This window comes from Scomber scombrus, chromosome 7 (assembly GCF_963691925.1).
Source record: "Scomber scombrus chromosome 7, fScoSco1.1, whole genome shotgun sequence".
NCBI lineage: Eukaryota > Metazoa > Chordata > Actinopteri > Scombriformes > Scombridae > Scomber > Scomber scombrus.
The window spans coordinates 27,079,040-27,105,479 of NC_084976.1; the positions used below are offsets into that span (position 1 = coordinate 27,079,040).

At 39.2% G+C, this 26,440-nt stretch overlaps 2 protein-coding genes across 2 annotated transcripts; both read left to right on the forward strand.

The window, feature by feature from the left end:
• The first annotated feature begins 1,082 nt into the window (after positions 1-1,082).
• Positions 1,083-10,242, forward strand: thrap3a (thyroid hormone receptor associated protein 3a). The gene is made up of 10 exons (XM_062422698.1): positions 1,083-1,204; positions 3,808-4,689; positions 5,533-6,216; positions 6,396-6,568; positions 7,042-7,153; positions 7,445-7,529; positions 8,896-9,074; positions 9,179-9,362; positions 9,454-9,594; positions 9,724-10,242. The coding sequence occupies exons 1-10, from the start codon at positions 1,083-1,085 to the stop codon at positions 9,955-9,957; spliced, it is 2,796 nt and encodes a 931-aa protein (XP_062278682.1). The 3' UTR covers positions 9,958-10,242.
• A 2,393-nt stretch (positions 10,243-12,635) lies between these two features.
• Positions 12,636-25,602, forward strand: sh3d21 (SH3 domain containing 21). The gene is made up of 17 exons (XM_062422655.1): positions 12,636-12,746; positions 13,305-13,462; positions 13,561-13,618; positions 14,412-14,521; positions 15,066-15,156; positions 15,266-15,327; positions 15,411-15,450; positions 15,944-16,038; positions 16,464-16,565; positions 16,927-16,978; positions 19,174-19,224; positions 19,328-19,448; positions 20,822-20,990; positions 21,777-21,851; positions 22,001-22,197; positions 24,660-24,723; positions 24,847-25,602. Exons 1-17 carry the CDS (start codon positions 12,743-12,745, stop codon positions 24,877-24,879), a joined length of 1,482 nt encoding a protein of 493 aa, XP_062278639.1. The 5' UTR covers positions 12,636-12,742; the 3' UTR covers positions 24,880-25,602.
• Positions 25,603-26,440: the final 838 nt, after the last annotated feature.

Below are 26,440 nucleotides of genomic sequence, written 5' to 3' on the forward strand. Positions count from 1 at the left end.
AAATAAAAGAGGTGCTTCAGATGCCAAAGTAGTTCATAGTTCATGTAAAGTAATCATGAGCATACATTTACTGTACAGCAAAGGGTAGATTTTTGTAGATCTAAATTAGACTTAATAATCCTCTGTCAAGAGTCCTCACATAGCTTTATTGGTACATTAAACATAGCAGCACTATGTTTACTAGAGCTGAAACCTGTTGTTCTTGACAGACATACAGCATAATATGGTCTCACACTACTTCCTCAAAATAGTGTGCACAGTGTGCTAAATACTTTAATCCAGATCTGTTGTCATTAACTTAAGTTAAACTAAGTGGAAACACAGAGCAGATGTATTCAAGACGTTAAAAGTGTGAATTAGTAATGAAGTTTCAAAGAAGACTGAATTGTTTCATCATTGGTTGATCCTTCAAGGAATTACAGTGGTTGACACTGACGAATGAGAAAAATAGTACTGAACATCCCGGGTTTTCTTTTTTCTTCTTCTTTCTTTTCTTATACACACACACAGACAGAGACTCAGGCACAAATATTTCTATCATCAGTTTTCATTTATGCTGTAAATCACCATGTGAATGTACAATATATTAAAACAGTATGGCATATCTTACTGATAACTGTATTTTTGTATAAGTATTTTATTGTGGGCTCAATAGTTAAGTAGTCAGATGACTGACATAAGACTGCCCTCTATGCAAATGATCAGTGACTAAATAAAACTGGTTCTGTTTGGATGCCCTACACCACGGCAGATTGCCTTCTTCCTTTTTCACAGCTGTTCAGTTTCCTCACTCTGCTTTTGCGTGAAGATTGTTTTTGAAGTGCACCTCTGATGGCTTATCTCTGTTGGATATTTTGTTTCACGGATTTGGATTTTTGACTCTCAACTCTTCTTAAATTAATTTAACTTCACACGGCCATTGTCGCACCACATGCCAATACTCATTATTTGCTGCCAGTACCTTGAAAAGGTACAAAGCCATTATTGTTTTCTGCACTGTTTGTTTTCTGACATTCTTCAAAATCCTTAACCTGGATGTACAACTCTTTTGTGTGACAGTTTGAGGTGGGCTGTCTGCAGTGATGTCCAGATCCACAAAATCAGCCTCTCGGTCTCGGAGCCGCTCAAGGTCCCGGTCAAGATCCCGGTCCACCTCTCGCTCCAGAAGTCACTCCAGATCCCGATCTAGGAAGCATCGTTACAGGTAGATTTTAATTTTATGAACTACCCTCTTTGACTAATAATAGGCTGTGTTGTGTTTTCATGGTAAAGATCAACTGCATTGTCCTGTATTGGTAAAGACACCCCTATTAATTAAAACACTGTTATCTGTCCTGAGCTTTTGTCTGTAGAAAAATTGTTTGGTAGACAAGAGTTATAAAAACAATGTTTATTAACTGAGTCTTCAAAGGTTTTATACAGTACATATGAACAAAGACTGCATTGACGGCTATTATGCTTACGGTGTGATTTACTGTCATCGTGAAGATTGAGAAATTAGCAACAGGTGCAGTAGTCAAATCACTGTCTCATCACACATAGAGGTCAACTCTGACACATGCCATCTCTTTTGCTATACACCTTTTCCATTCAAATTTTAGTAAATCTATCTCAAAGAATTAACAATGAAATGTGCTGATGTAAAAACTACATATCCAGATAGTTTATTTGTGGAGAAATTGTCAACAAGCAGTTCTGTGTTCTGTTATAATCAGGATTTCCTGTGAGCTGTAGATATGTTGTTACCATCTGTAAAACCTAGTCTTGTCCTGGACTTTATGAGTTTGATTCTCATATGAGCGATCAATGTCGGTGTAGCGCATTAATGGATTTGGGTCTTACCCAAGCTCTGGAGAAGGCTTCTGTGTCCAGAGGAAATTGATGTTTGAGATGTTCTTGAGTTGAGCTGCCGGCTAATGAAGTTACTTAGAGTAAATATTACTGCAGTTTGCATTTCTTGGGAAACATTTACATATTATTTGACCTCAGTCACACATGAAAATATTTTATCAGGCTTATCAAGACAGCATTTGTTATTCATTGCTTTGCTTAAGTAAAAGTGCCTTGACTGTGGGGTTATCTACTGTCTACAATGTGTATTTGGAAGAAAAAAAATGTGGCTTCACTCGGATGCCTCTGCTGCTTTTGGCAGTATGATTGTGGCATAGCAGTAAAATGGCAGGGTAGCTCATTTCCTGGCAGTGTTGCAGCACATTAAAATTAGCATAAAGAAGGGACGTGGAAGGAATCTTTCTGAAGTCACCTCGCACATGTGCAAATAGCTTTGTGGTCTCACTATTACTTTAAGCCTGAATGCACACATTTGCATAAGTTGTACATAAACACCACAAACACCCCAAAAAGCAATACATTTACACTTACACCCAGTAACGACTTTTCATTACATTTCCATCTCTTACTGACACTACGCCTCGCCTTTTTAACACTGTCATCTAACGGGACCCAGACCCAAAATTATCACAACTTATCTCAGTGACTTGTCACTTGAATAGAAAGAGAAGTTATAATGTGTTATTGGCTTTAAATTGAAACATGGTTAAGACGCTCATATCTGCAACAGTTCGGTGCAATGATCCAAACAGCAATCTGTGTCTGATTGATCTTTTAATAAATCCTCTCTGAACTGATTGGCTAGCTCTTGTATCTGGCAAGCATAGAGTCGAAGGATTTGAGTAGGAGTATTTTTTTCCCCCCTCATATGGTCCATGTGACTCCCCACTCCATTAGAGCTGTTCCGAGGAGATGCAGTTTCTGTAGCTCGCACTGTGAGTGTGCAGTGCTGCTTAGTGCTGCTTAGTGCGCTGCCTTCTTTAATCACTCTGTATTCCAATGAAAAAACGCACTAGGTGAGTTCTGTGCTTTTTTAGCTTGTTTTTAGGATTGAAGAATGTGTTTACTTTAAGCTTTGATCCGTATTATATAATTGTATTCTATGTAATATCTCACCAGACGTGTACATTTATATACTGTGCTAAATTTGAGTTGTAGTCTTTATATGCAACACAATTTTAATTGGGAAACTGAATGAGCAGTTTGTTACTTTTTATTTGTTGACTGTTGTAGTGGTTTTAAAAAATACTTGCAGAACTGAACAAGTTTGACGTCTACATCTGACCTGAGACATTCATAATGTTATGAGATACCAGTAGAAAGTTGTGTTGAAATGTGGTCAGGCTTAAAAAGAGCATGTTGGGCTGATTAAATCACTGATTTGAAGAAGTGAACATACAGTATCATAACTCGAAGACGATGTTAAATGTTCAGGCTGGAGTGCTGCAGAAGGTTATATTGCAGAAGAGCAGCAGAGCCACCATGTGGACGAGTCCGACCCTGCAGCCTGGTTCAGCACCACACTGACAAATCTCAGCTTTTCCTCATTTTCTGCTCGTGCATGAAGAAACTCTTCTATATACCAAATATGTTTTACCAATTCCAACTGATGTATGGCTGCCAGTCATTGCTGTGCTGCTTATCAGTGATACAGTTGAAGTATATTGAGCAGGCTGCACAAGATATGTGCCTATAAAATGTATTCAACACTACTGGATGTTTTCATAGTTTACTGAATCAAAGTGGATTCATAAGTGGGGGTTTTTGGACACTGATGAACAGAAAAATACCCTTTAATGTCAAAATGTGTGTGTATACATGCAGCTGCCTATGAAGTGGTACCAGAACTGAAATTGTGTTGCTTTGTTTAGGACCAGAGATCAGAAAAGCTATGTATCTTTGGAACTTTTTGGAAAATAATAATGTGATTTCTGTCTTTTATTCATTTTTTCACAGCTCTAGGTCTCGGTCACGGTCAAGATCTCATTCTCCAGCTCATAACCGGGAGAAGAAATATCCAAGGGGATACCAGAACAATCGGGAGTTCCGGGGCTACCACCGCGGCTTCCGGAGGCCGTACAATTTCAGGGGCCGAGGGCGGGGTTACTTCCCACGTGGACGCTACCAACGTGGTGGTGGGGGCGGTGGCTACAACAACAATAATTTCCGCCCCAACTGGAAGAATTACAAGCAGCATCCTCAAAAACAGTATCAGTACCAGCAACACCAGCAGCAGCAACAGCAGCAGCAAAACCATTCACGAGGACGATCTCACGGCTTCCAGAAACGGTCAGGAAGCCCCCCTCACAGCCAGTCTCGTCAGTCTGACCGATCCTCCTCACCCTTATCCAGACACTCACAGCATTCTTCCTCTTCACACTCACACTCCCCCTCTCCAAAATGCAGGCCAGCCTTGTTGCTTCTGAACCAAAACTCCAAAGAGGATCTCTCAGCCTCCAAGGAAGTCCAAAAGGGAGGAGGGGGAGATGGGGAGCAAGTGGAGCTTGTTGGCGTAATGGCAGGGGATGTCAAGGAAGGTGCAAGCAGTGGTAAAACTGAGGGGAACTGGCAGGGACTGACAGACTGCAACAGCAGTCCTCTGGCAAGCTCTGCTGGTATTGTTGGTCAGAATAGCCATACTACTCAGTCTAGTCCCTCCACAAAAAACATAAATGACATCAGCAATGGAGCCCCCTCCTGTCCGACGGTGCATAATTCATCCTCTACAAAAAAATCCTCACAGGAAGATCTAAATCCAATGCTTTCCAGCTTTGACTTCTTCTCCAGTGAAGAATACCCCGATGGAGATAAAACAGCTATCTCCATTGCCTTCAGAAAGTAAGGCTGATTTTACTCTTCTTTTCTCAGCTATATTATGACATTTTTTTATTAAACTTTGTTGATAACATGTTATGCATCATTGTTTAGTTTTTAGATGGTTTCAAACACACATTTTAGGCCACAAAATGATGTTTTTCTTGGCTTTGGGTAGTCAGTTGTGGGCCTCTTAAAGGACCAGTGTGTAGGATTTAGTGGCATCTAGCAGTGATTGCCACCAATTTAATACCCCTACCCTCACCCTCCCCATCGAAGTGTAGGAGAACCTATGGTAGCCATGAAACTCGGGAAAAATGTGAAAGACCCTCTTTAGAGCCTGTGTTTGATTTGTCAGTTCTGGGCCACAGTAGAAACATGGTGGTGCAACATGGCAGCCTCCATGGAAGGGGGACCTGCTCCCTGTGTAGATATAAAGGGCTCATTCTAAGCTAATGAAAACACGATTCTTATTTTCAGGTGATTATATATTAATTAAGGCACAGTTATGACTATTATATTCCATTTATATACCACTCAATTCTACACACTGCTCCTTTAACAAACTACAGTATGGTTCGGGGATTTAGAGGGAGTCAAATATTTGCCTTGTGCAACATTATTTTTTATTTGAAATTAAAATCATTGTTTTCATAGACTCATCAAACATTCATATGTCACAACTGTTTTAGAAAATCTTGTTTGTAGAGGCTCCAATATGATATATTGTCAGAAAACACCATTAATCCAAGACCTGGAGATAATATAAGCAACTTTAACTATGATAATTTGATATTTAATTCTTTAAATTGTCTCAAGTAGCATGCCCAGTGAGATACAACTCTTTATCTCTTTGTCATTGTTTAGGTTTTTGGAGGAGCAAAATAAAAAAGCTAAATCTTCTTTGGAAAATGGCAAGAATGCAGAAGAAAATGATATGGCTATGGAGCAAGGGAAAATAAACGGCAAAGTATCCGCAGTTCTCTCTGACTCAGTGTCCAGAAAGCACAAAGAGGACACTGATGATGAAGTGTCTCTGAGCAGCTTTTTGAAAGCTTCTCCTTTTCTGTCTGGTGATGCTGAGGAAGAGGAAGAGATGATCATAACGCCCCACTTAAAGTCACTTCAGAAAGACCGGCACAATGGGGATGAGTCCTCTAAGCCAAAGAGCAAAGTCACTAACTCAGCCCGAGAAATGTTCGAGGGGCGCTTAGGCAAATGGCAGAATGTGGCCTATTCACAGGTAGCTAACAGTGACCTGGACGCCACGGCAGAGGAGATGTATCTCAGTCGAAAGCCGGATAAAGCAGCTGCCATTGCTGCTGCATTTGCTAAGAGGGAGATAGCAGGAAATTTTGATGGACTGTCCAGTTGTAAAGCCAGAAATATGGTAAAATCTCCCTCCATCCCATCACCTACACCACCACCAAGGAGGAACTCCGACAGAGAGATGTTTATGATCAGGGTTGAGGACTCACCTCTCATGTCCTCAAGAAAACAGGAAGCAAAATTTAATGTCAGAATGGATATCCTTGGAGATAGCCTTATAAGGTGAGCATCATACTTCTCTCAGCAGTCAAATCTCTACACCCAGCTATAAACGATGCAATATTAACTGCACTTCTGCTTCTTATGTTTGAAGGTTTTTATTTCATTCAAGAGCAACATGAATTCTGTTAATATCTATAGACAAGCAGGGGACTAAATAAAATGCTTGTCCCCATTTTCAGCTCTTCTGATATTTTAGCTGAGGAGCGACAGTTGTCTCAGGATCTTGTGCAGTCCTCAAAAAAGGATCAGGAGTTTCGCTCCATCTTTCAACATGTTCAGGCTGCCCAGTTACAGAGGAGTCCCTCTGAGCTGTTTGCTCAACACATTGTCGCCATCGTTCACCACATTAAAGGTGAGTCCTCTCTTTGTAAGTCTTCACTTATTATTCTCAGTACAGATAAATCTATCTATGAGTAATGAAATAAGCATCCGTTATCTCGAATAACACATTTTTTATTTGCTTTGGCCATTGAAGTAACTCCACATATACATTTCTGATAGCATCACAGTATACTGACATTGTAAATTGTCTGGAAACTAAATTTAAGAAATTGTTTATAGACACAATAACCAAAAATGTCAATAACTATTAATTGATTATCAAAATAGTTGAGTGAGATTCCTTTTCTTCCGATCGACTAATCGATATATTGTTGCAGTTCTAACGCAAAGCTCTGTCATAATAATACTTGTACCCCATGTCTCATGCCTCTATTGGAAAGAAAACTGATAGAGAGAATATTCTATATTTGACAAGTCAATAGATGGACGGAGATGTGACAAAAAGGAAGAGCGCAAATAACTAAATATTCTTTCTCAATACAGCTCAGCATTTTCCATCTTCTGGAATGACTCTAAACGAGAGATTCACCATGTACCAAAGACGAGCTGCAGAGAAGGAAATGATGAAGCAAAGAAAAAGCCCAGAGATACACAGGTAGAGTCGCCTATTGAGTGACCCTCTCACCTTCAGTGTGCTGTGGCTTCACCTCCTCTTTTAACAGCTTTCAGGTATTTCTCTCACCTTTCCTACCTGAAAATCAACAGACTATCTTGGCTTATTTGTTCTCATGCTCTGTGGAGGTCAGTTTTATTTTCACACCAGTTTTTCTTTTATTTTTCTGTTTTTATGTTGCGTTTGTTGTTCAGTGTGTCTCACAGTTTGTTTTCCTATTACACCTGTACAATCTTAATACTGTTTTTTCTTAATTGTGTTCCTTTCTTGCAGGAGAATTGATGTTTCACCAAGTGCTTTTAAGAAACACTCTCAACTTTTTGAGGCGATGAAAAGCTCAGAGGAGGGCACTTACAAGGTGACTGAATATTTTGCAGTATGAAGTATGTTGGAAAAACAAACAACAGCAATCCAGTGAGCAAGCCAGATGCCTTTAGACTGCTTCTCTTAAAGCCTGTGGCTTTCCTTGAAAGGAGATGCTCAAAGTCTAAGAAAATGCAAATGCAAAATATGGCACTTTGACTTTGTTGTTTGTTATATACCACCTCCACAAATGGTGAATTGGTTATACTGTGGGCACAAGCCTGACCAAGGCTAATGAATCAAATAAGGTCAGAAATGGAAGCTGCTGTGCCCAAGCTGTTCAAAGGACTCTAAGAAATTGTCTTCGTAAGTATCCTTTACAAAAACTAGGAACGGAAATAACCAACAGCAAGCAATAAATGCACCTGTGCTTGTATATAATGCTTAACTTTCTGAGTAAACCCTCACTATATTTCTTTATTGATGCGCATGGACACATATGATGACCCATTTGTAAACATGAAGCGCAAAAACTACTAAAAAAAACGTTAAATTGAGTAAACTCAAATTAGCGTGAACAACCGTATTTTCTTGTTCTTCTTAATGCCATAATGGTGGTTTTGCATGTCATAACCAAATACCTATGAAGTGCATATACATTAGTTACTACCAACTATTTCCCCAAAGCATACCTGAAAGTTTTTAGATTGATTTCCCACCTTCCATACAGCTACTGGTTTCAGTTCATATCAGTGTGGTATGATAATCAAATAGCAGTGACTTGAAACTTGTTTAAAAATAGGAGAATCATCACAGTGAGCATTCAGGAACTATTTTTTAAAACACTTGTTTTTAAATTGCCATGAATGCACCTTGTCACTGAGATACCAATATTGAAAATGTGGCTGCTGGAAGTCATTTTACATAAACAAGGCCGGATGGTGATGATGAAATATGTTGTTGCTGTTCATTTTGTGGATTGGATTGCTGGCATTTCCCACAAGCACTTGAACGCACCAGTGAGGAGGTTTGTGACACAAAAAAAGAAAAGACTAAATGCTGATGGATTGCCTCTGTCAGGACAAGTCTTTGCAAGTTGATTATCATACCATATTATGGTAAAATTGCCTTAATAATCTAAAAACATATGCTTTGGGGAAATGGTTGAGATTTTTAGATAATAGGCTGAAAAGAAAAAAATGCAGAACTACTGGTTTGACCCGTAAAGTGCACTGGAAAACTCACTCCAGAATGGCTTGGTTGTATTCATGCCAGCTGGCTGTTACCTAGGTCTTTACCCCTTTTTCCCCATGGACCCTATTATTTAGTGTACAAACCAGCTTGGCTGAGAGCAGACTGATAGCATCTACTTGCTAATCCAAAGTCTGTCCACGGTCTTTGTTCTGTTTTGATTTGCTCAGGACGGCGGGGGAAAAAAGGGCGACCCAATGGACCTTCGTTTGGATATTGAATGGCGTAAAAAATATTCCAGCCATGACAGAGATATTAATCAGAATCGGGGAAGAGATAAGGGAGATTCCCCAGATTCTAGTACAGAGAGATCTGTGGAAAACCTCTCCAAATGCCGCAAGAAATCAAAGTATGTGTGACTGCCCTATGTTTTGTATTTTTGTATTTCTGCAATGACACTTAATAATAACAGCTAAGCAAGTGGAAATTTGCATGTCAAATTTCTCCCTGTAGGAAAAGTAAGAAGAAGCGCTCTCGCTCCAGTTCATCCTCGTCTTCATCATCCTCTAATTCCCAAAAAGTAGAAGACTTGCCCGATGACAAGTCTGATCTTAAAGATGAAAGCTTTAACAGGGCTCGACTGGATCAAAGGGAGTCACCTGGACCTGTTGAAAGAGGAAAGCCACGTGGAGGATTTGTAAGTCAAACTCATGTTGTTTTGAAGAGATTAGAAGAGAGGAGTTTTTGGTTCTTTACAATCTGTTTTTTTTTTTTTTTTCAAATTACAGCAAGTGAGAATTCGTGGAAGGGGCTGGAGAGGGAATTATCAGGGAAACAGTTCACAATGTCACCCTGCAAACATGGCAATGCAACCAAAAAATGAAGAGTGGGACCCAGAATTTACTCCAAAGAGCAGAAAATACTACTTGGTAGGGTAAATCTCTTCCCTCATGAATGTCTCCCATTTCTGATTAAATCACACTCATATATGTTGTACACATATATTTTGTCAAGTCCGCCTTAAACAATTCCTTCATCCTTTTTTTTTCCCTCTTCAGCACGATGACAGAGAGGGCGAGGTAGAGTGCAAGTGGGCAGACAACCGAGGGCGAGGACGGGGGAGCTTGTCGCGTGGAAGGGCGCGATTCATCATACGCAAAGCCACCGCAGGTCCCAACAGCAAATTCTCCATAAGGGCTCATGATAAGTTCAATGGGGAGCAAGGTGACTTGCAGGAAGAGGAGGCAGAACAGGACCATAAAGAGGGAGAAATCAATGGAGAAAATACTTGAGCATCAAAGCAAAGTCATCGAAAGATCTTAAATGTCGTCTGTGTTGTTATGGGATCTGACTCAGTGATTTTATCCACTACAGTGGGTTGAAAAATGCAGATGAAAATGTTTTCAATCTCTGCTATCGTTTCAAAAAATGTATAGGCTTTCATTTCACCCTGGACTGCTCACTTTTACTTTTACTTGACATGGTCATTTCCTCCATCAGGACACAACTTAGGAATAGTAGAAGCACTGTTAAAAGGGTGAATTAATGTTTCTCAGAATCTGGATTTCTTACACTTTTTTTTTTTTTTTTGGCTTTATATGGTAACATTTTCCTGCAGCGTTTTGGTAATATTTACACTTTTCTCAAAAAAAAAAAAAAAAGATCTTGTAGATGCTAGTGCCTTATACTTCTGAAAATGAATACATGTTTTCTGAATAGTTGACCAGATAAATTGTTTTACTGGTAAATGCATTTAAAACTAATTTAATTCCCCCACTGTGAGTTTGAAAAATCTTTTATTTGTTTGAGTAGCTTTGTTGTTTTGAGCTGTGTCGTGCCTGGATTAAAGTAACAGCAATAACTGCACAATAGTTCATGTTGACATAAAAACATCACTGTTTAGCCAGTTCAGTACTCGACAAATGACCCTGATCTGACAACGGGACCAAACTGTAAAGGGTCAAAGGTTACGCTCAGCAGTCTTCATTGTGCAACATCCAACAGATTTACAATATCAGCTGTTGTTTTAATTACATTTAATATGCTGTCAGAGATTTCTTGCTTGATCTTGGATACCACTTATCAATGTATAATATTGATAGTGATTATATGTTTTCCTCCTGAGACATTCATTGTAGTTTTTGTACATGGGAAGGCAGGATTTTGACTTTGTTCGTAAAGAAGAATTTCCTCTTATTGCAACAGATTTTGATGTGATGATGTTAATTTGCTGTTCTTAAACTTTTCTCCAGCCCATTATGTTTAATTAATTATGTACACTGTGTGCAACTGTGTCAACGTTGTGATAGAAGAGACTCAAAATTAGCAGTTTATTCATATTTAGTTTGTAAGAAACAGAAATACAGCACAGTTTATAAGCCAAGGATTAAATCTAGCCCTAGAATAATCGTGTTTTTTCAGTGCATATCTTCTTCAGTCTAGGATCAGGCTCACCACTGTTTGGCAAACTGCCTGTAATATTGAAATACAAACTTTTTTGTGCCTTGCTGTAGGTGCACTTTTCTCATTTTGTACAGTACAGATTGAGATTAACATGTAATTGTTTACCTGCTTAGGGGATATTGCTTTTTTTAATAGGTGTTGTTATTGTTTATTTCTTAGAGATTGTAAATTAAAGATACACTGATTACTTTGATGTTTGAATCAAGTTGTCTTATTCTCATTTCTTTTGGTACAGAGCTTTTCAGGCTCATTATTCTAAAGCAACTTTACTGCCATTGTTGCAGTTTTCTCATATCACGATAAAAGAGAAAACCAAGAGATCATGGTGGAGATGCTCACAGCTAGACCCTGATCATTTAATCAGTGACTAAACATCCTGTTAACAATGAGACCGGTGCCTTACTAATGATAGTAAATACTGATTCACAGTCCCCAGAAAGACTGCGGCATATTGACGTAAACCCATCGACAGGGACAACATCAATCATTTCTGAGTGAAAAGAACCCCGACTGAACTCGCAACCATAAAGGAAGAAACAATTCACTGGTTCTTTCAGAGTAGCAACTCCATAGTTAGGTTTTCTGATGACACTACCACTGTGTGGTTAAAAAGGAAATGAAACATTAGGTTACAGTGCAGTCAGGAGATTTGATTTTCCTCATACTTACAAGACTATCAACAATTACACATATATAAGAACACGTAAGTAACAACAAGAAATACACATTCACATAGTTTCAATGTAGATTTTGGTTAAATAATCATCAGACAGACCCTGATGATCATCCAAGTTGCAGCGTCTGCCCTTTGACCTTTCTGGGTTCCCTACAATAGACATAGGCACATACAGTAGTGGGTTGAGAAAAGGAAATAGAGAGATCTTCAGCTACTAAAATTGCAGCTCATGTACCATTTAAAAGTACATTATTATCCCTCTAAAGTGTGTCTAGTTCCCTTTATTTGCTCTGTTTCTTTTTTTACTTGACACTGAAGAGATTTGTTAAAGTCAGTCAGCACAACCTCAGTTCTGCTTTCTATGAAAAGTCAGCTGCTTTGCCTCAAGGGAGGAACAAAAATAACAATAAACCTTAAAAAGCTCTTCCCAACAGCACAAGATACTGACTTACACTGACTTTGAATTTCTGTAAAGACACTCTGTAGAGATAAATGAAAGAGGGCAACAAACCTGGATTAAAGTCCTTTTTTGATGCTTGTTTATAGAGTTTTATGTTCTAATATTGTTGTTGCTGCTTATAAACAACAGTATATTTACACGGTTCATTTTAAGTCACACGTATTATGAGCTGTGTTCATTCTTCTACTATAAACCTGTCTTACCTGTTTGTCTCTCCCTCTCTCCTCCTTCTCTCTCTCTCTCTCTCTCTTGCTCTCGCTCTCTCTCTCTTTCTATGACCCATCCTACTCCTTGCTGTTGACTTGCCAAGATTAGCCTCAGGAAAAGTTGCTCAATGTTAATGTTTGACAAGTAGGAAGAAGGGCCTTGGCTGCATAGCCGCATGCTTTCGGTTCTCCTGCCTTAAGAGGTTGTTTCCTGCTTTGTGAAGGAATTACATTTAAATATCTGAGGGAGAAAGACGCTACAGACAGATACAATGGGTGAGTCAGCATTATCGCCTTTTCTTGTAGATAGATGTTCTCGATGTTTTTGTCTCTCAGCTGTTTTGTTTGGTGGTAATCGAAGAGTTGGTGGCAAAATCTTGTTGCTTTGTGTCTACACGTACTGCTGTTCAGTTTAATTTCACATGCAAATAAAACTCAAGTGGTGGTAAAGCATATGATAACCATTGCATAACTTTACCTAGACTGAATGTATTCTTTGTATGATAAGAGATACGTTCTGTAAACTCATTTGCATTTTTTCATGTTAGTTGGTTTTTGCTTATTGTTGATTTTAAGGTTTGTTTTTACAAAAACAGAGCTGCTGTACAGTAAACTATGTTTCTGTTCATTGGGATAATAAGTGACCAAAATAACCAAAAAACAATATGATCTATCTGTAATAATTAACATTCACTCATAGCCCATAATCCTTAGCAGGCCTTCACTGTGTTGAGATGTGTCTTGAAATGTCAGGACACATTACATGCGAGACAAGTATGCCAGCCTTTGTGCAAAGGATCTAATTTTTCTGCCCCATTTACGGATGAACTGCAGAGGTGCTGGTGCTGATCGACTTCGAGGGCACCATGGGAGACGAGCTAACAGTGATGATGGGGGATGTGGTTAAAAACGTCACCAAGGCCAGCGAGGAGGGATGGCTGGAGGGGGAGCTGAGAGGAAAGAGAGGCATCTTCCCTGCCAACTTTGTCAAGGTCTATTACTCTAACACTGTCCAGCCAAAAGCAATGTGTGTTTATCTGCTACATGTTCATCCACCTGTCTTATGCCTGGTTCTGGTTTCTCATTACAGGAGGTGCCAGTCTCTTTGATAGGTGACAACATGAGGGAACCACGAAGCATCAGAACAAGTACATGAGGGGTTTCATTTCAAAAACTATATTCATGTCTGGAATAATGTTGCTATGTCAGTTATTTTAGTCAATAATGTGGTAAAAAAAATAGTTTTAAAATCTAGTGCAACATTCCTTTCCAGCACCTGTGCTTTTATATGCCAATACAAGCAGTTACTTCAAATATGCCCACAGTGGAATTAACTTTAATAACATCCTGAGTTTTATTGGGAGATTGTGCCAGTGGTTTTAAATTGTCCATATCTCAATTTGGACCTGTAGGTGTACCAGATGAAATTTTGCTGCATTCCAGCATTTTTGTGTAAAACACAGTCAATTAGAGATTATAAGATTGAATTTACTCTACTAACAATAGATATCCTTTTAAAAAAACTGCAGATATTACACTTTTAAACCCGTAGCTCAGCTGGCACATGAGCAAACCAAATATAAACCCTGAAAATATTTGATATGCTATTCAAAAAAGGTTGATTTCACATTTATGGTTTAAAAGAAAGGGTTTAAAAGTGTGGTCAGCCTGGTGCATGCAGTCAGCAACACTGTGCAGCAGGGGAGCTTACTGTAAATATATGTTTACCACATCCTTACCACATAAAACCCTGATTATAATGTATGCAAATGGTGTAGACAAAACAAATACAGCACCTGTGAAGGATGAGATGAGTTAGAAACATCAATGCGTGCTAAGTGCTTTGCAGTCCAAGCACTCTCCTGTTGAGACTTGACCACGCTGCCTTCTTTTAAATTCAGTTCACCACCGGATTATAAACTTCTGGTGAATCTCTTTCAGCAATGAAGATGAAACAGCCGAGGAAATGTGAGGTAACCTACGCCTACAACGCGCTGAATGAAGATGAGCTGGAGCTGGTTGTTGGGGAGACTATCGAGATCATGAATGAGGTACAGTAGTGTCTCCTCTCCCCTCCCCCCTTATTGCTGCTCAAACACTCACAAGTAATAAACATGCTGCAGTAGACTAATGGTTAGAAAACGTAGCCTTTGGTTTCCTGTGTGAATACCTGCTGGTAAAAATCTGAATATTGGGCTACTGTAGGCTGGTTTTTTCCTTTGCTGCTTGTTGTTAGAGTTGCTCAGTAGCCAAAACCAATGATATAGTATAATATGTAAAGCGTGGCATTGATGAGATGCTTCCTCAGGTAAATAAAAATATTTTCATATGGTATTCATTTATTGTTTGGGTGATTTATATTTGACAGCCAGGCTGACGAAGCGTGTTTCCTGGACAAATTACAGCGTTACGGAAATTCATGTGAACTGATCAGACTGGTTCTGAGAGTTCATGTGGACGTTCATGGAGCCAGAAATCATTGATAGACTGATTGTAATCTCTATAGTGTGTATAATGGATGTTGTACAATGTTTATTTGTCTTTTAAAAAATGTGTTCTGACATATTTGCTTGCTGTACATTGTCTCTGCGACAGATTGAAGATGGATGGTGGATGGGGGTGAGAAATGGCAAAGTGGGGGCATTTCCATCCAATTTTGTCCAAGAAATCTTTGTTTCCCCAAAAGGTGGATGAACCCACACTTCTTGTGTATTTTTTTTTTTTTATTTTTACATAAAATTGAAATCAACACTGAAAAACAACTAATCTAACTATGGGTGATACTCTGTTCACAGACGGTAAACACAACGAGGGCAAGATAAGACCCAAACTCAGAGACGCTGTGTTCAATAAAGGGGTGTGTAACGCAGAAATAACTTTATCTAACTACATGGATTTTTTTCCTTTGACTTCATGTATTTTGTATTTGTCTCTTTTCAGCTGTCTCAAAAAGCAAGTGTTAGGAACAAAGCAAAAAATGGTAAGTGCTTATATTGTTTTCTTAAGTCACATTGTAAGTTGATATAAAACTAGTTCTTAAACTGCATAATCATGAGCAAAACAATAGGGCATATCCACATTCCACATTTTAGACACTCTTTCTATTTTTGAACATCTCAAAAGCAACTAGACAGGTCTATTTATACCCTGACGCCATCAACATGTGACAACGTGTAACTCCTGTACATTTAGCTGAATGGTTTAAGGGTGGGGTAAAAAAAAAAAGTAATAACGTAGAGTTACGTCAGAGTGGAAAATCCTTCAGGGATCAGGGGTTTACAACTTTTATCTCTAGTTCTTACAACCCCTGTCCTGTTATTCTTTGAGTGAGTAATGTGTGATGTTGGATACAACCCTGATAAGAGCAGTCATTATGGCTGATGTGAACCTTCTATTCCCATCACACATAAAGTATATCCCCACGCTTGTATACTGTAAAGCTTGTAACTGTGTTTACTCTTATGTTTCCTCAGTGGTGGAGTGTTGCCAAGTCATGTTTGACTATAAGGCCAAAGCGGAGGATGAGTTGGACATGAAACAAGGAGACATTGTTATGATACTGAGGAAGGTTTGAACACATTTTATTGATATTTCAAGGCAATGTTTCTGACATGCTATCCTGTAAGGTCACGCTTTTGACAGACTCAACAACTCCTGCGGGTGTCATTTCTTTCTTTCCTTTCAAAATAGCCGCAGGTGGATCATATTGTTTCACCAGCCCAACCGGTTGGGTTTCTTTAAAGGAAATCATACCACAGTGCACAAGATGACGCAAATGTTTTAATGACACAAATGAGTAATACCGAAACATACTGTACTGCATCATGGAAGAAAAATACTTTGAAGAGTTTTAAAACATAAATAAATAATAATCCATTGTGGTCTGTTTGGTTTGCTTGACCGTTTGGTAACCTCTTGTGCTGCAATTTCACATCCCAGAGGACTGTGCTGCACGTCTTTGAGGTTATGTGACTCTTTAATCTCCATCTGAAGGAAACAGAAGATGACGGCTGGTGGGTGGGAGAGCTGAATGGACGCTCTGGTTTCTTCCCTGATAACTTTGTGATGTTGATACCACCAATGGACAGTCTGAACGTGAGTGGACCTGACACACTATCTCAATAATATCATTGCTGAACTGGAACGTAACCATTTTCAAGACGGGTTTGACTACTTCACTGTGCTACCATGAAACCATGGACATGCTTTATAGTAATTACTATTAGCTTTATTATTTTTGAAATATCTCTAAAATGCTGGGTACATAATAATGTCTATTTAACTGCCTTGGCAAGTCTACAGTAAATACACAGTGACTCAAGGTTGTCTTTCCTCTGTTTTGGAATTACTCACTGAAAATTCCCTCAGTGGAAAGAGTGTGTAAAGTTGAGGTGTCTTGAATGCACAAGGGGACGTGCTTGCCAACCTGTTGAGTTTTCTGTTTCTCCTCCTCTAGCCTGGGACCACAAGCCAACCGCCTTCACGCAACGCCAACAACAAACTCTCAGGTAAGCGACAGAACAGCATTGATCCAACAGAGCGGCGCAGGGACAAATGCTGTTCGAGACTAGTGTGGGTAGCGAGGCTTCATGTCTTAGAGGTTCTGACTCATGACTTCTGGCTGCAGTGGTGTTTAGCCTGGCGTTGTGTTGACAGTTTGGACTGTTGTTTTAGCAGATGGGGAAATTGGCAGCATTTCTGGTTGGGTGCTTTTCAGCATGAAGTATAAAAACAGACAAAATGGTCCACTGATCATTATTGCAGTGTTCCTAAAGACGACCTTTCAGTTCTATTTCTGCCTTTTATTATATTTGATGCTTAATCTTATCGATGACACAACAGTTAGGGACTTTTCTTTCTTTTCTTTTTTAAGTTGAGTACTACCATCCACCTTATTTATCAAAGAATTATATCAGTGCTCATTTTGATTTATATAATAACATTTTACTGCCGGTTTAATTGGTGTGAGAAAATGTTTTCCCTGACTGCAGATTATCTGGAGTCACAAGAGTTATGTGAACATGTTCCTGACACAATGATCTCGTTCTATTAGATTAAATGTACCCGATATCTGTGACAGTCTGTTCAGATATCATGACTTTAAGATAGTACATTTTTTAAAATTTACTTTAAAGGTACTTAAATGTTAACGTAAGGCTCAATTTTTGTTCCTAAAGTATCTCAAAGTATTGTTCTTAAATAAAATTGTTGCTTCTGATATGAATCAAATGCAAATTAGCATCCTTTGCAGAAAGGAAAGAAAGTTTCAGAGGAGGATGTGGCTTTTAGTTTCAGCTGAGGAGTGATGTCTGCAGTGCAAAGTTGCAGGCTAAAGTTGTTGGCAAACATTTGTACCAACATAACAACCAAAATGTCTTTCCTTTACATCTTTTGACTTCCAAGCCTTTCAAAATGTGTAGCATTAGTGGTTTCGACAGGCAGGTTACACCACTGCCACACAATGAGCTCTGTTATTCAACCATATCACCTGAGGTAACTGAATCTCAGCACAGCCCGACTACATGTTGTATTTCCGCCACATTACAATAATTGCAGCAATTTTTTTTTTCCAAACACTATCACACACAAGAATTTCACAGGAAGTCTCAGGCAATAGTGAGATGGGGGATGGTTAGGGCAGTCATGTGACACAGTTCAGGAGACTTAGAGGAAACAAGGGGGTGGGGGGAGCTGAGGAGAGCTCTGTCACAGAGATTTTCACAACTAGCACGAGAAGCAGCACTGTGGCAACCACTGCTTTGTGGATGGTTGGCTTGAGAGGGAATATTACACAATGCTATGAGCACTCAAGGTAGGCTTCCTGTGTATTCATTCTCATAGACTATTCTAAGTGTCTTTTTCTTGAAGGCTACGCACTACAATATTTGTACTTTTGATATTTGTGGTCATATTTTATATATTAAGATCAAACTCAGGTTTGCAATAAGCACTAGACTTTCATTTGGGATCTCTAACATTACCTTCAGTTCACTGAGGTTTCATAGTTTAAGCATCAATTCTCTCAGGCTTCAATGTTAAGTTCTCTCAGAGGCTGTGTTTCTTCTCTGAGCTGAGCCAGTGACTGTCCCTAAAGAACTTGTTGAGACCCTCGGGAACTGTTACTGCAGCGCTATTGGATACAGCTGTGACCTGAGCTGCTCCTGTATTTTGCAAATCATTGCCTTCCCATGCATCTGCTCTTAAACAAGATTACAGTGTAATTAAAGACTGTTAGCATTTTTTCCTCAACCACATTAAAAAAAAAGAAAGAAGCAAATTCCTCTCAACAACTAATAAAACAAGCTTGTGGCATTTAGCGGGAGTATAGTTTTCCTGAATCATGTCAACAATAGTATATCGTATTGAAATAAGGTTTAATATCACCATAATGGACAGAGTGTATGAGTGCTTTCACTGAAGACAGGGGAAGTCACACCTCCACAGTGTGAAAGGCAGATTTGTTGATCATGCATGACATTTTAGCAACATCAGTGTCAAGTTCTCATTATTACACACAATGACACCGGAGACATGCCCTGCAGAAATGCTCAAGCTTGCACTCTAATGACTCGAAGCAACAACTTAATCTGTAATAACCCTACTGCGGGATGTGTCTGCGTCATTCTGTGCAACCCGTTCTACAACTTGACAACAAGCTTATTAAATGACTGTTGATAATTGTTCATTCACTGCTCCTTTTCAGTAAAGACAGACGCCACAGCAATGGAAAAAGGCGGTCCAACAAAGATGAAAGGTATTAATGGCATTAGCTTTTGTTATAGTTAAAACATTGTTGGGATACGTTCCATCTAAAGAGAAATGATGTTGTGGTGTAATGTGATGAATTTGCTTCACAGATGATAAAACAGAGGTTCAGAAGGACTTCAGAAGCAATCCTCCAACCAAAGTCAAGCTGCCATCCATCAACAAGCCTATGCCGCCTCCCGTCAAAGACAAACCTAGCAAGCTTTTACCCAAGTGAGTGATACCATAGCATCTCTGATATCGTGTCTCATGCACTCCAGACTTACCCGACCACCTCTACTGAAAACTGAATAGTGATTCATTTGCAACCTTTCTGAAGCAGAGGTCCTTTGGGAAATGTCGGGAACACTTTCTCCTCTTTGTCCTGGCACCAGGAGTGGAGCTTTTAGATGTTAAAGGTTTTGGTTGGTGCCACTGGTTGCTATGGTGTCCTTAAAGAAGAATGCCAGGATGCCCAACCTTTAGTAGTTCAGTGGAAACTCTGGGATGAGTCAAATCGGGCCTAAACAGACGAGTGCAGCCCATTTCCTGTTTCCTGAGCAAACACACACACACACACACACACACACACACACACACACACACACACACACACACACACACACACACACACACACACACACACACACACACACACACACACACACACACACACACACACACACACACACACACACACACACGGCTGAGAAAACAAAATTAGCCCTGTCTTAAAGGGGCTGCTAGTAGAGAACAAGCTTTTCTAAAAATTGCTTCCAAACAAATACATTTGGAAGGGATTACTTTCCTGCTTCTTTAAGAATTATTATTAACGTTTACAAAAGTTCAAATCTTCCAGGCTTTTACCTCCAGGCTCGTTATTTAAAAGTTTAACATCAGACAAAACTAGTTTGTAAAGGTTATAGCAGGTGAAACTCTAGAGACCTACCATAACTTCATACCGTATGTGTGCTATGAACGTGAAACACGTGCCATGACAAAATAAGACAGACAGAAAGATTTAAAGATTAAAGACGTCATGCTCTGCACCTGCAACTACCAGAGTTTAGGAAGCCGTCAACCACATTCAAAGTTTCACGACCAGCATGTTCACCAGTTTTCTTTCACTACCAATGTTGGGAGAGAATTTAAGAAATTTAGATTATTTTGCTCATGTTTCCCATTGTTCGTTCACTCACAGTGAATGGTGACATTTGTTACTGAAAAGGACCAGTGTAAGATTTAGTGGCATCTAGTGGAACAGAGTTGAACAGAATATAATATTCATAGGTATGTTTTAATTAGTGTATAATCCCATCAAGATAAGAATCCCTGTGTTTTCATTACCTTAGAATGAGCTCTTTAGGAAGCGGGTCTTCCATGTTACACCACCATGTTTCTATAGTAGCATGGACAAACCAAACACTGGCTCTAAAGAGGGCATTTCATGTTGTTCGTGAGTTTTGCAGCCCCCGTAGGTTCTCCTCCATGCTTGGAAGTGGAAGATGAGAGGAGGTGCATTCATTTGGTTAGAATCTGCAACCTCACTGCTGAATGCCACTAAATATTATACACTTATTGGATTTTTACTTGATTTCTTTCACCAGTAAACTCAATGGTGATGTGGCTGCTGCCTTACCAAAACAAGCAGAGGAGAAAGAGACAGACCAGTTTGACGGAGTGGACGTGCAGAGTGAAAAGCTAAGCCATCCCACAGCAAACAGAGCCAAACCCCCACAGAGGAGACCACCATCGGGCCTGGTCACAGCAGCACAGGTATGACCTCTTTAGTGACAAACTTTTGCCTGAACAGAAAAAAGTAGCCAATTAAAAAAGTCACATAATTATATGAACACTCTACTGTAACCTGAGATTATCACCGCAGCAACGAGGAAACTCCCTTCTTTATCTAGTGCATACTTGTCGGGTGAAAGAACAGAAGCATATGATAAACTTCCCAATAATGGACACAAACACATTTAGTACCTTGTATTTCTATATTTTTAGACCCATTTTGTTGTTTGGTGGTATGTTTTTCTTATTTTTGTACATAAAATATATTTCCAGCATAGCCTTGAGTATAATAATAGATAGTGTTTTACAAAGTATGCCACAAACGGTAACTGTTAGAAGGCTTTTTCTACCAGATATATTAGGTTTCAGGCCATTCCCACTTTGCGCTAAGGTTCAATAGTCACACATGAAGCAATCATTGTGAGAGGAGATCATTTCTGCACTACCAACCTCAACAGATAAGACTGTAATGTGGCAACAAGGCGTGTTTGAGCAAGAGGCGAGCTCAAAGAGATTTCCATGAGTGTCCACTTTTCCCTTACAGCAACAAGATCAGGCTTGATATCAAGGAAACACTGAGTCATTCTGGGAAATGAAGGAATTAATTCATTGAAGTAGAGGTGAATTATGAGGGTGGGATTTTCCTTACTTTTATTGTGTGTTCTTGGCTTCCAGTCAATAAACTGGCATAGTGGAGGTATAAAAGGTATGTTGTGAGGAATGATTCTTGCCATTAAAGTTGTGTGTGATTGTTCTCTGTACACCCAGAGCGCCACCGACCATGCAGAACCAGATGTATCACCAAAAAGGCTTCAGACAGAGAAATTACCTGGCTTGCAAAAGGTTTGTGACACCACACTAGTCCCAGTTTAGCCATGGTTCAGGAACAAACCAATATATGTTACACATTTCATTTGGATGAGTTAATATATTAGCGAAAATTGGTTCTGTGGTCTGTGCAATGTCATGCAAACCTACCTAAATCATTTCAGGGTACAGAAAATCTCATGCCATCGCCTGCAAAGCCTGAACTTCGGCCCAGAACGCCGCCTCCAGTTCGACCAGCACCGCCCAAAGTAGTTGTGGATGGCAAAACTGTGAACAATAAAGAGGAGCCAACTGTAGAGCGCCTGCAGGCTGACATCAAAGAACTGAGGATGGCTCTGGAGCTGCTGCAGACACGACATGAGTGAGTGTTACTCAGCTGATTCAGTTTATCTAGGAGCTGTTAAAGGGGAAATTAAAGCTATGGTATAATCTTAAATATAAACCCAAAACTGACTCCAAATCATAAATGCTCCATCTTCCCTGGCTGAGATGTTGTGGACATTTTATCCACACAGGAAGTGACTAATCAAAACATACGAGAAACATTGAAAACATAAGTGCTCCATCTAGAAAAGAAGTGGGCTGAATGGTGTTAGATCTTTCTCATCTGCTGTGTCTTTAAGTTGCTTTGATATGGGACATCACAGAGGCCTGGCTGGTAAACATGGACGGTGCTGTGAGCAGTTGTAGACACAGGATATCTTAGCAGCTTAACTGAAGCCATTTTCAGCCATTAACATGTGAATTTAATCAGTGTAGCTTTTAAAAGGGTGAATCTACAGGGTCAGGCATTTTTTTAAAAGCATATGTCCATTAGAGCTTCATGCACACTATCTAAAAATATGCAAAGTGTGACTGTAGCTAATGATTTGCTCAAATGAGTGCTCCATAATGATGTCCACTTATGCCTGTCTCCAGATCACATTTTTCAAATAGTCTATTTTGTTATATTGGTTGTAATGGGACAGCTATGCTAGCAGCTCTATGAGGCTGTACTTAGTACTTAATGCTAACGTCAACATGCTAACATAGTCACAGTGACAGTTCTAACATGCTGATGTTTGGCATATAATGTTTATGTTCACTACATTTTCTAATCAGAACTAGACACAATGTACAGCTTATGACTAAAGCTGATGGGAAAGTACATTTTGCAAGCATTGTATTAACATTTTGACCAGATCATAACCATGAAAATTGAGGGGATCACCAAAACTATGAAAATTCATCCTGAGTAGGAAAATGAATGTATGGAACAAATGTCATGACAATCCATACTATAGTTATTTCACTAAAAACCACAAAACTGCCTTTTGTCAAGGGATCAACAAAGTGAGTTGCATTCATTCTCTGAGGATAATGAATGTCTCCACCAAAATGTGTGCCAATGTATCTTGTAGAGCTATTTCACTTAAAAACTTTGACCTGCAGGTGGCGCTACAAGAAAGGTCTGGGATTACCAAAACAATAATAGTCAATCCCCTCGGGACCATAAATATTTGCACTGAATTTCATAGCAGTTTATTCTAGTGTCAATTTAGACATTTCACTAGAAAACAGAAATATCAACGTCATGGTGAAATCCATCCAATATTTATCAAGATATTATTCAGTCTGGGTCAAAGTAATGGACTGACCAACAGACAGAGTGACATTTGGCATCGCCAGAGCGACACTGCTAGCATGGATACAATAATTAGTAAATCAGTGCTTTCATGTGATGAGAGTGTGGCTGTTACTATCACTTAAAAGATAGGTTCACAAGTTTTAACGTGTGTCTTAAAACAATATTTAAGTGCCCGTATGAACATTAAAAAAGGTTTGGCTTGCTGTAATTATCCCTCCTGTTCATTGTGACCATGTAAAGATCCCTTCCTAATCCATTTAATGTGGCTGATGTGAGACTAAATCCACAATCCTTTTGTAAATAAAAGTTTATCTAAAGCTAATACGAGGCGTTAGCAGTCCAAGTTAGTCAAATCAAGTGGATATTTTTAAGGTAGTCTTTTTAGTTCAATATTCCTGCTTTTTATTTCCCTGGACAGTGTTTCTTAGTTGTGCTGCAGTGGAGGGACAGTAGCAAATAGAGGAAGAGTCTGATTTGTCTATTTCAGACTACTGAAACCTCATATCTGCTTCAGATAAACTTGGTAATAAAGAGTAGATTTTCTCCCCCATCTCTTACATTGAAGGGCTTCTTTAAAACAGTCAGTATGAAACGAAAGGAGTGATTACAGAGAGCAAAACCTATGTCAATGATCATATGGGCACCTGACTTTTGTATTAAGACAGACTTTAAATATTGAACCAATCCTTTCAGTTAGAGACTCTTATGAAGATAGAGTAAAGAAGTTTGGTTAAGAGTTAGCTTGCCAGTATTATATAGTGTCAGCGACAGACCCTTAAATGTTGCAAAATGCTATCTGAGATACTCTTTCATTCCTCAGATTTCTACCAGCATGCTTTTTATTTGTTAGCCAACAGTCGCTCTCATGATGACTGCTGAATGTTTTACATTGTGCCACCAAAGACATAAACCTTTATACTAAAAGTCAGAAATGTGACTCTTAGTGCTTTATTAAACGTGGTGCATCAATGTATCATATCGTACATTATTATTATATTGTCTGTTCACTACAGGAGTATGATTAAAGTAAAAAAGAACAAGGCCATGTCTGTTTTGATCTAATTCATGCTGTGAAATGTAACCAAAGTTTAAATATACAGTAAGTTGTTCAAAGTGACTGGCACTGCACATGTTGACCTATTTACACATGCCCATGTCTACAATCACCTTTTTTCATCTCTGTCTCTTCTGATCAGCCGAGACATGCAGGAAGTGAAAAAAGAATTGAGAGAAGAAAGAAACAAGCGACAGGCACTGCAGGTCAGTGAAGCGTTCCTTGAGTTTCACGTGCATCTGTTCTTCTTGCTTACTGCATATTGCCATGTCAAAAAATACAGTAGTTGTGGGATGATTGATGAATTCAAAAATGTCTTTTCCACACAGGAGGCAGTCACCGCTATGACGATGAAACAATAACCCCAAACGCAAATTGTGATTGGACTGTCTGTCTGAAACTGTGCCATGAAGGCCCTTGAGCTGCACATTTTAACAAGATGAACTTTTTTTTTTTGACGTGGAGCCAAAGTGAGGAGGAAGAAAACCAAGGGAGCCCTCCAACTGCAGACATCAAATGAGGACTTCATTAGTCAAAGGATCTAGTGAATACTGGACTAGACCAAGGACACTGGATCCTTAAGAATACTTTTACAAGATGTACTGATAAAGTTTTACATATTCTAATGCTGGAGATCACAGTTATTGATAATAAGAGGAATATCTCGTTTTGCATTGTTCCATTTTCAACTATCACAGTTCCTGTTGCAACTTAGGTTTCACTGAACTTTTGACATTTACAGCATTGATGCCTCAGCTAAATATGTATATGCTGTACATAGGAGAAAATATTGTGATATCTTTTTTCAGAAAACTTTAAGATCATTTGGAATATCCTCCAGAATATTAATATTTGAAAAGCTACTGTCAAAAACTGACAGGTACATTTTTATACCAGAATGTAATAATGCATTGATCCACTGGGGGGCACTGTACATCTAGTATTATAGAGAAGTTCTTACCTTTCCACAGTGCCTGCTGCATTTATGGAAGTGGGCTGGAGCTTGTGACCTCACATACTGATATTATATTGAGAAAAGTAAATGTGTTAAGATGTAAGATTTAAGTGTTAATAAAGAGTGCTTTTATGAGACAGAACCTTACAAAGTGCTTTTAAAATGCCTCAGGAGTAATTCACAGTTTGTGGTCAAGAGCATTTTTACAGTTGTGGAAAAGGCATCCCATGTCACTCAGAGGAAAACCGACTCACTCTCCAAACTCAGAACATAGTGACTCACCACAGTGGACGAAGAAAACGTGGGAAGGGAATTAATGAGAAATTCTTTGCACCCATCAGAGGGAGAGATTTTTAACTTGACCATATTTGGACCACGACCATACCTTCAGAGTATAGATTTGGTTTTGGCTCCAAATGACAGTGGCTGTGATGGTGGTGTGTTTCTGTCTAAACCTACTAGTGTTGCCCACTGCATAGCACATCTGGACAACATCTGGAGCTCATCAGAGACGAGGTGCTTCTGAAACTGCCATGGGAACATACTATTTTTAAAAACGTAGTAAAATAATGGCCATTAAGGGCACATTCCCTCTTGGACAAAGGGTGAAATGAAAGCAAGCAAAGAGTCGGTTGACAATTCGTACATTTCTGAACTTTTGAAAGATATGTAAATGAATACCTTTTTCCCTCCAAGCAAAAGTGAACATTTGACTTTTTCCACTGTGATTCAATAATCTTAGTGATGACAAGTGCTGCTCACACTAAAGGCACTCCTATAAATTATAATGCACAGCTTGTACAGATATTTGACCGCTTGGAAGAAATATAGTACTGTAAGTCTCAGACGAAGACAACACAACGCAGTGCACTGTAACTCTGGGGGAATCTAAGACAAGTGAGATAGGGCTGTTGGGAGTGCAGAGTGTTGAAAACTGAAGCTCAAAGTTCAGATACAAAAAGCACTCT

Coding starts and splice junctions, on each gene's coding strand:
- thrap3a (XM_062422698.1), top strand. CDS start 1,083: ATGTCCAGATCCACAAAATCAGCCTCTCGGTCTCGGAGCCGCTCAAGG. Junction 9,363..9,453: donor GAAAGCCACGTGGAGGATTT/GTAAGTCAAACT, acceptor TTCAAATTACAG/CAAGTGAGAATTCGTGGAAG. Junction 9,595..9,723: donor AGAGCAGAAAATACTACTTG/GTAGGGTAAATC, acceptor TTCCCTCTTCAG/CACGATGACAGAGAGGGCGA.
- sh3d21 (XM_062422655.1), top strand. Junction 13,619..14,411: donor ACCACGAAGCATCAGAACAA/GTACATGAGGGG, acceptor AATCTCTTTCAG/CAATGAAGATGAAACAGCCG. Junction 15,451..15,943: donor TAGGAACAAAGCAAAAAATG/GTAAGTGCTTAT, acceptor ATGTTTCCTCAG/TGGTGGAGTGTTGCCAAGTC.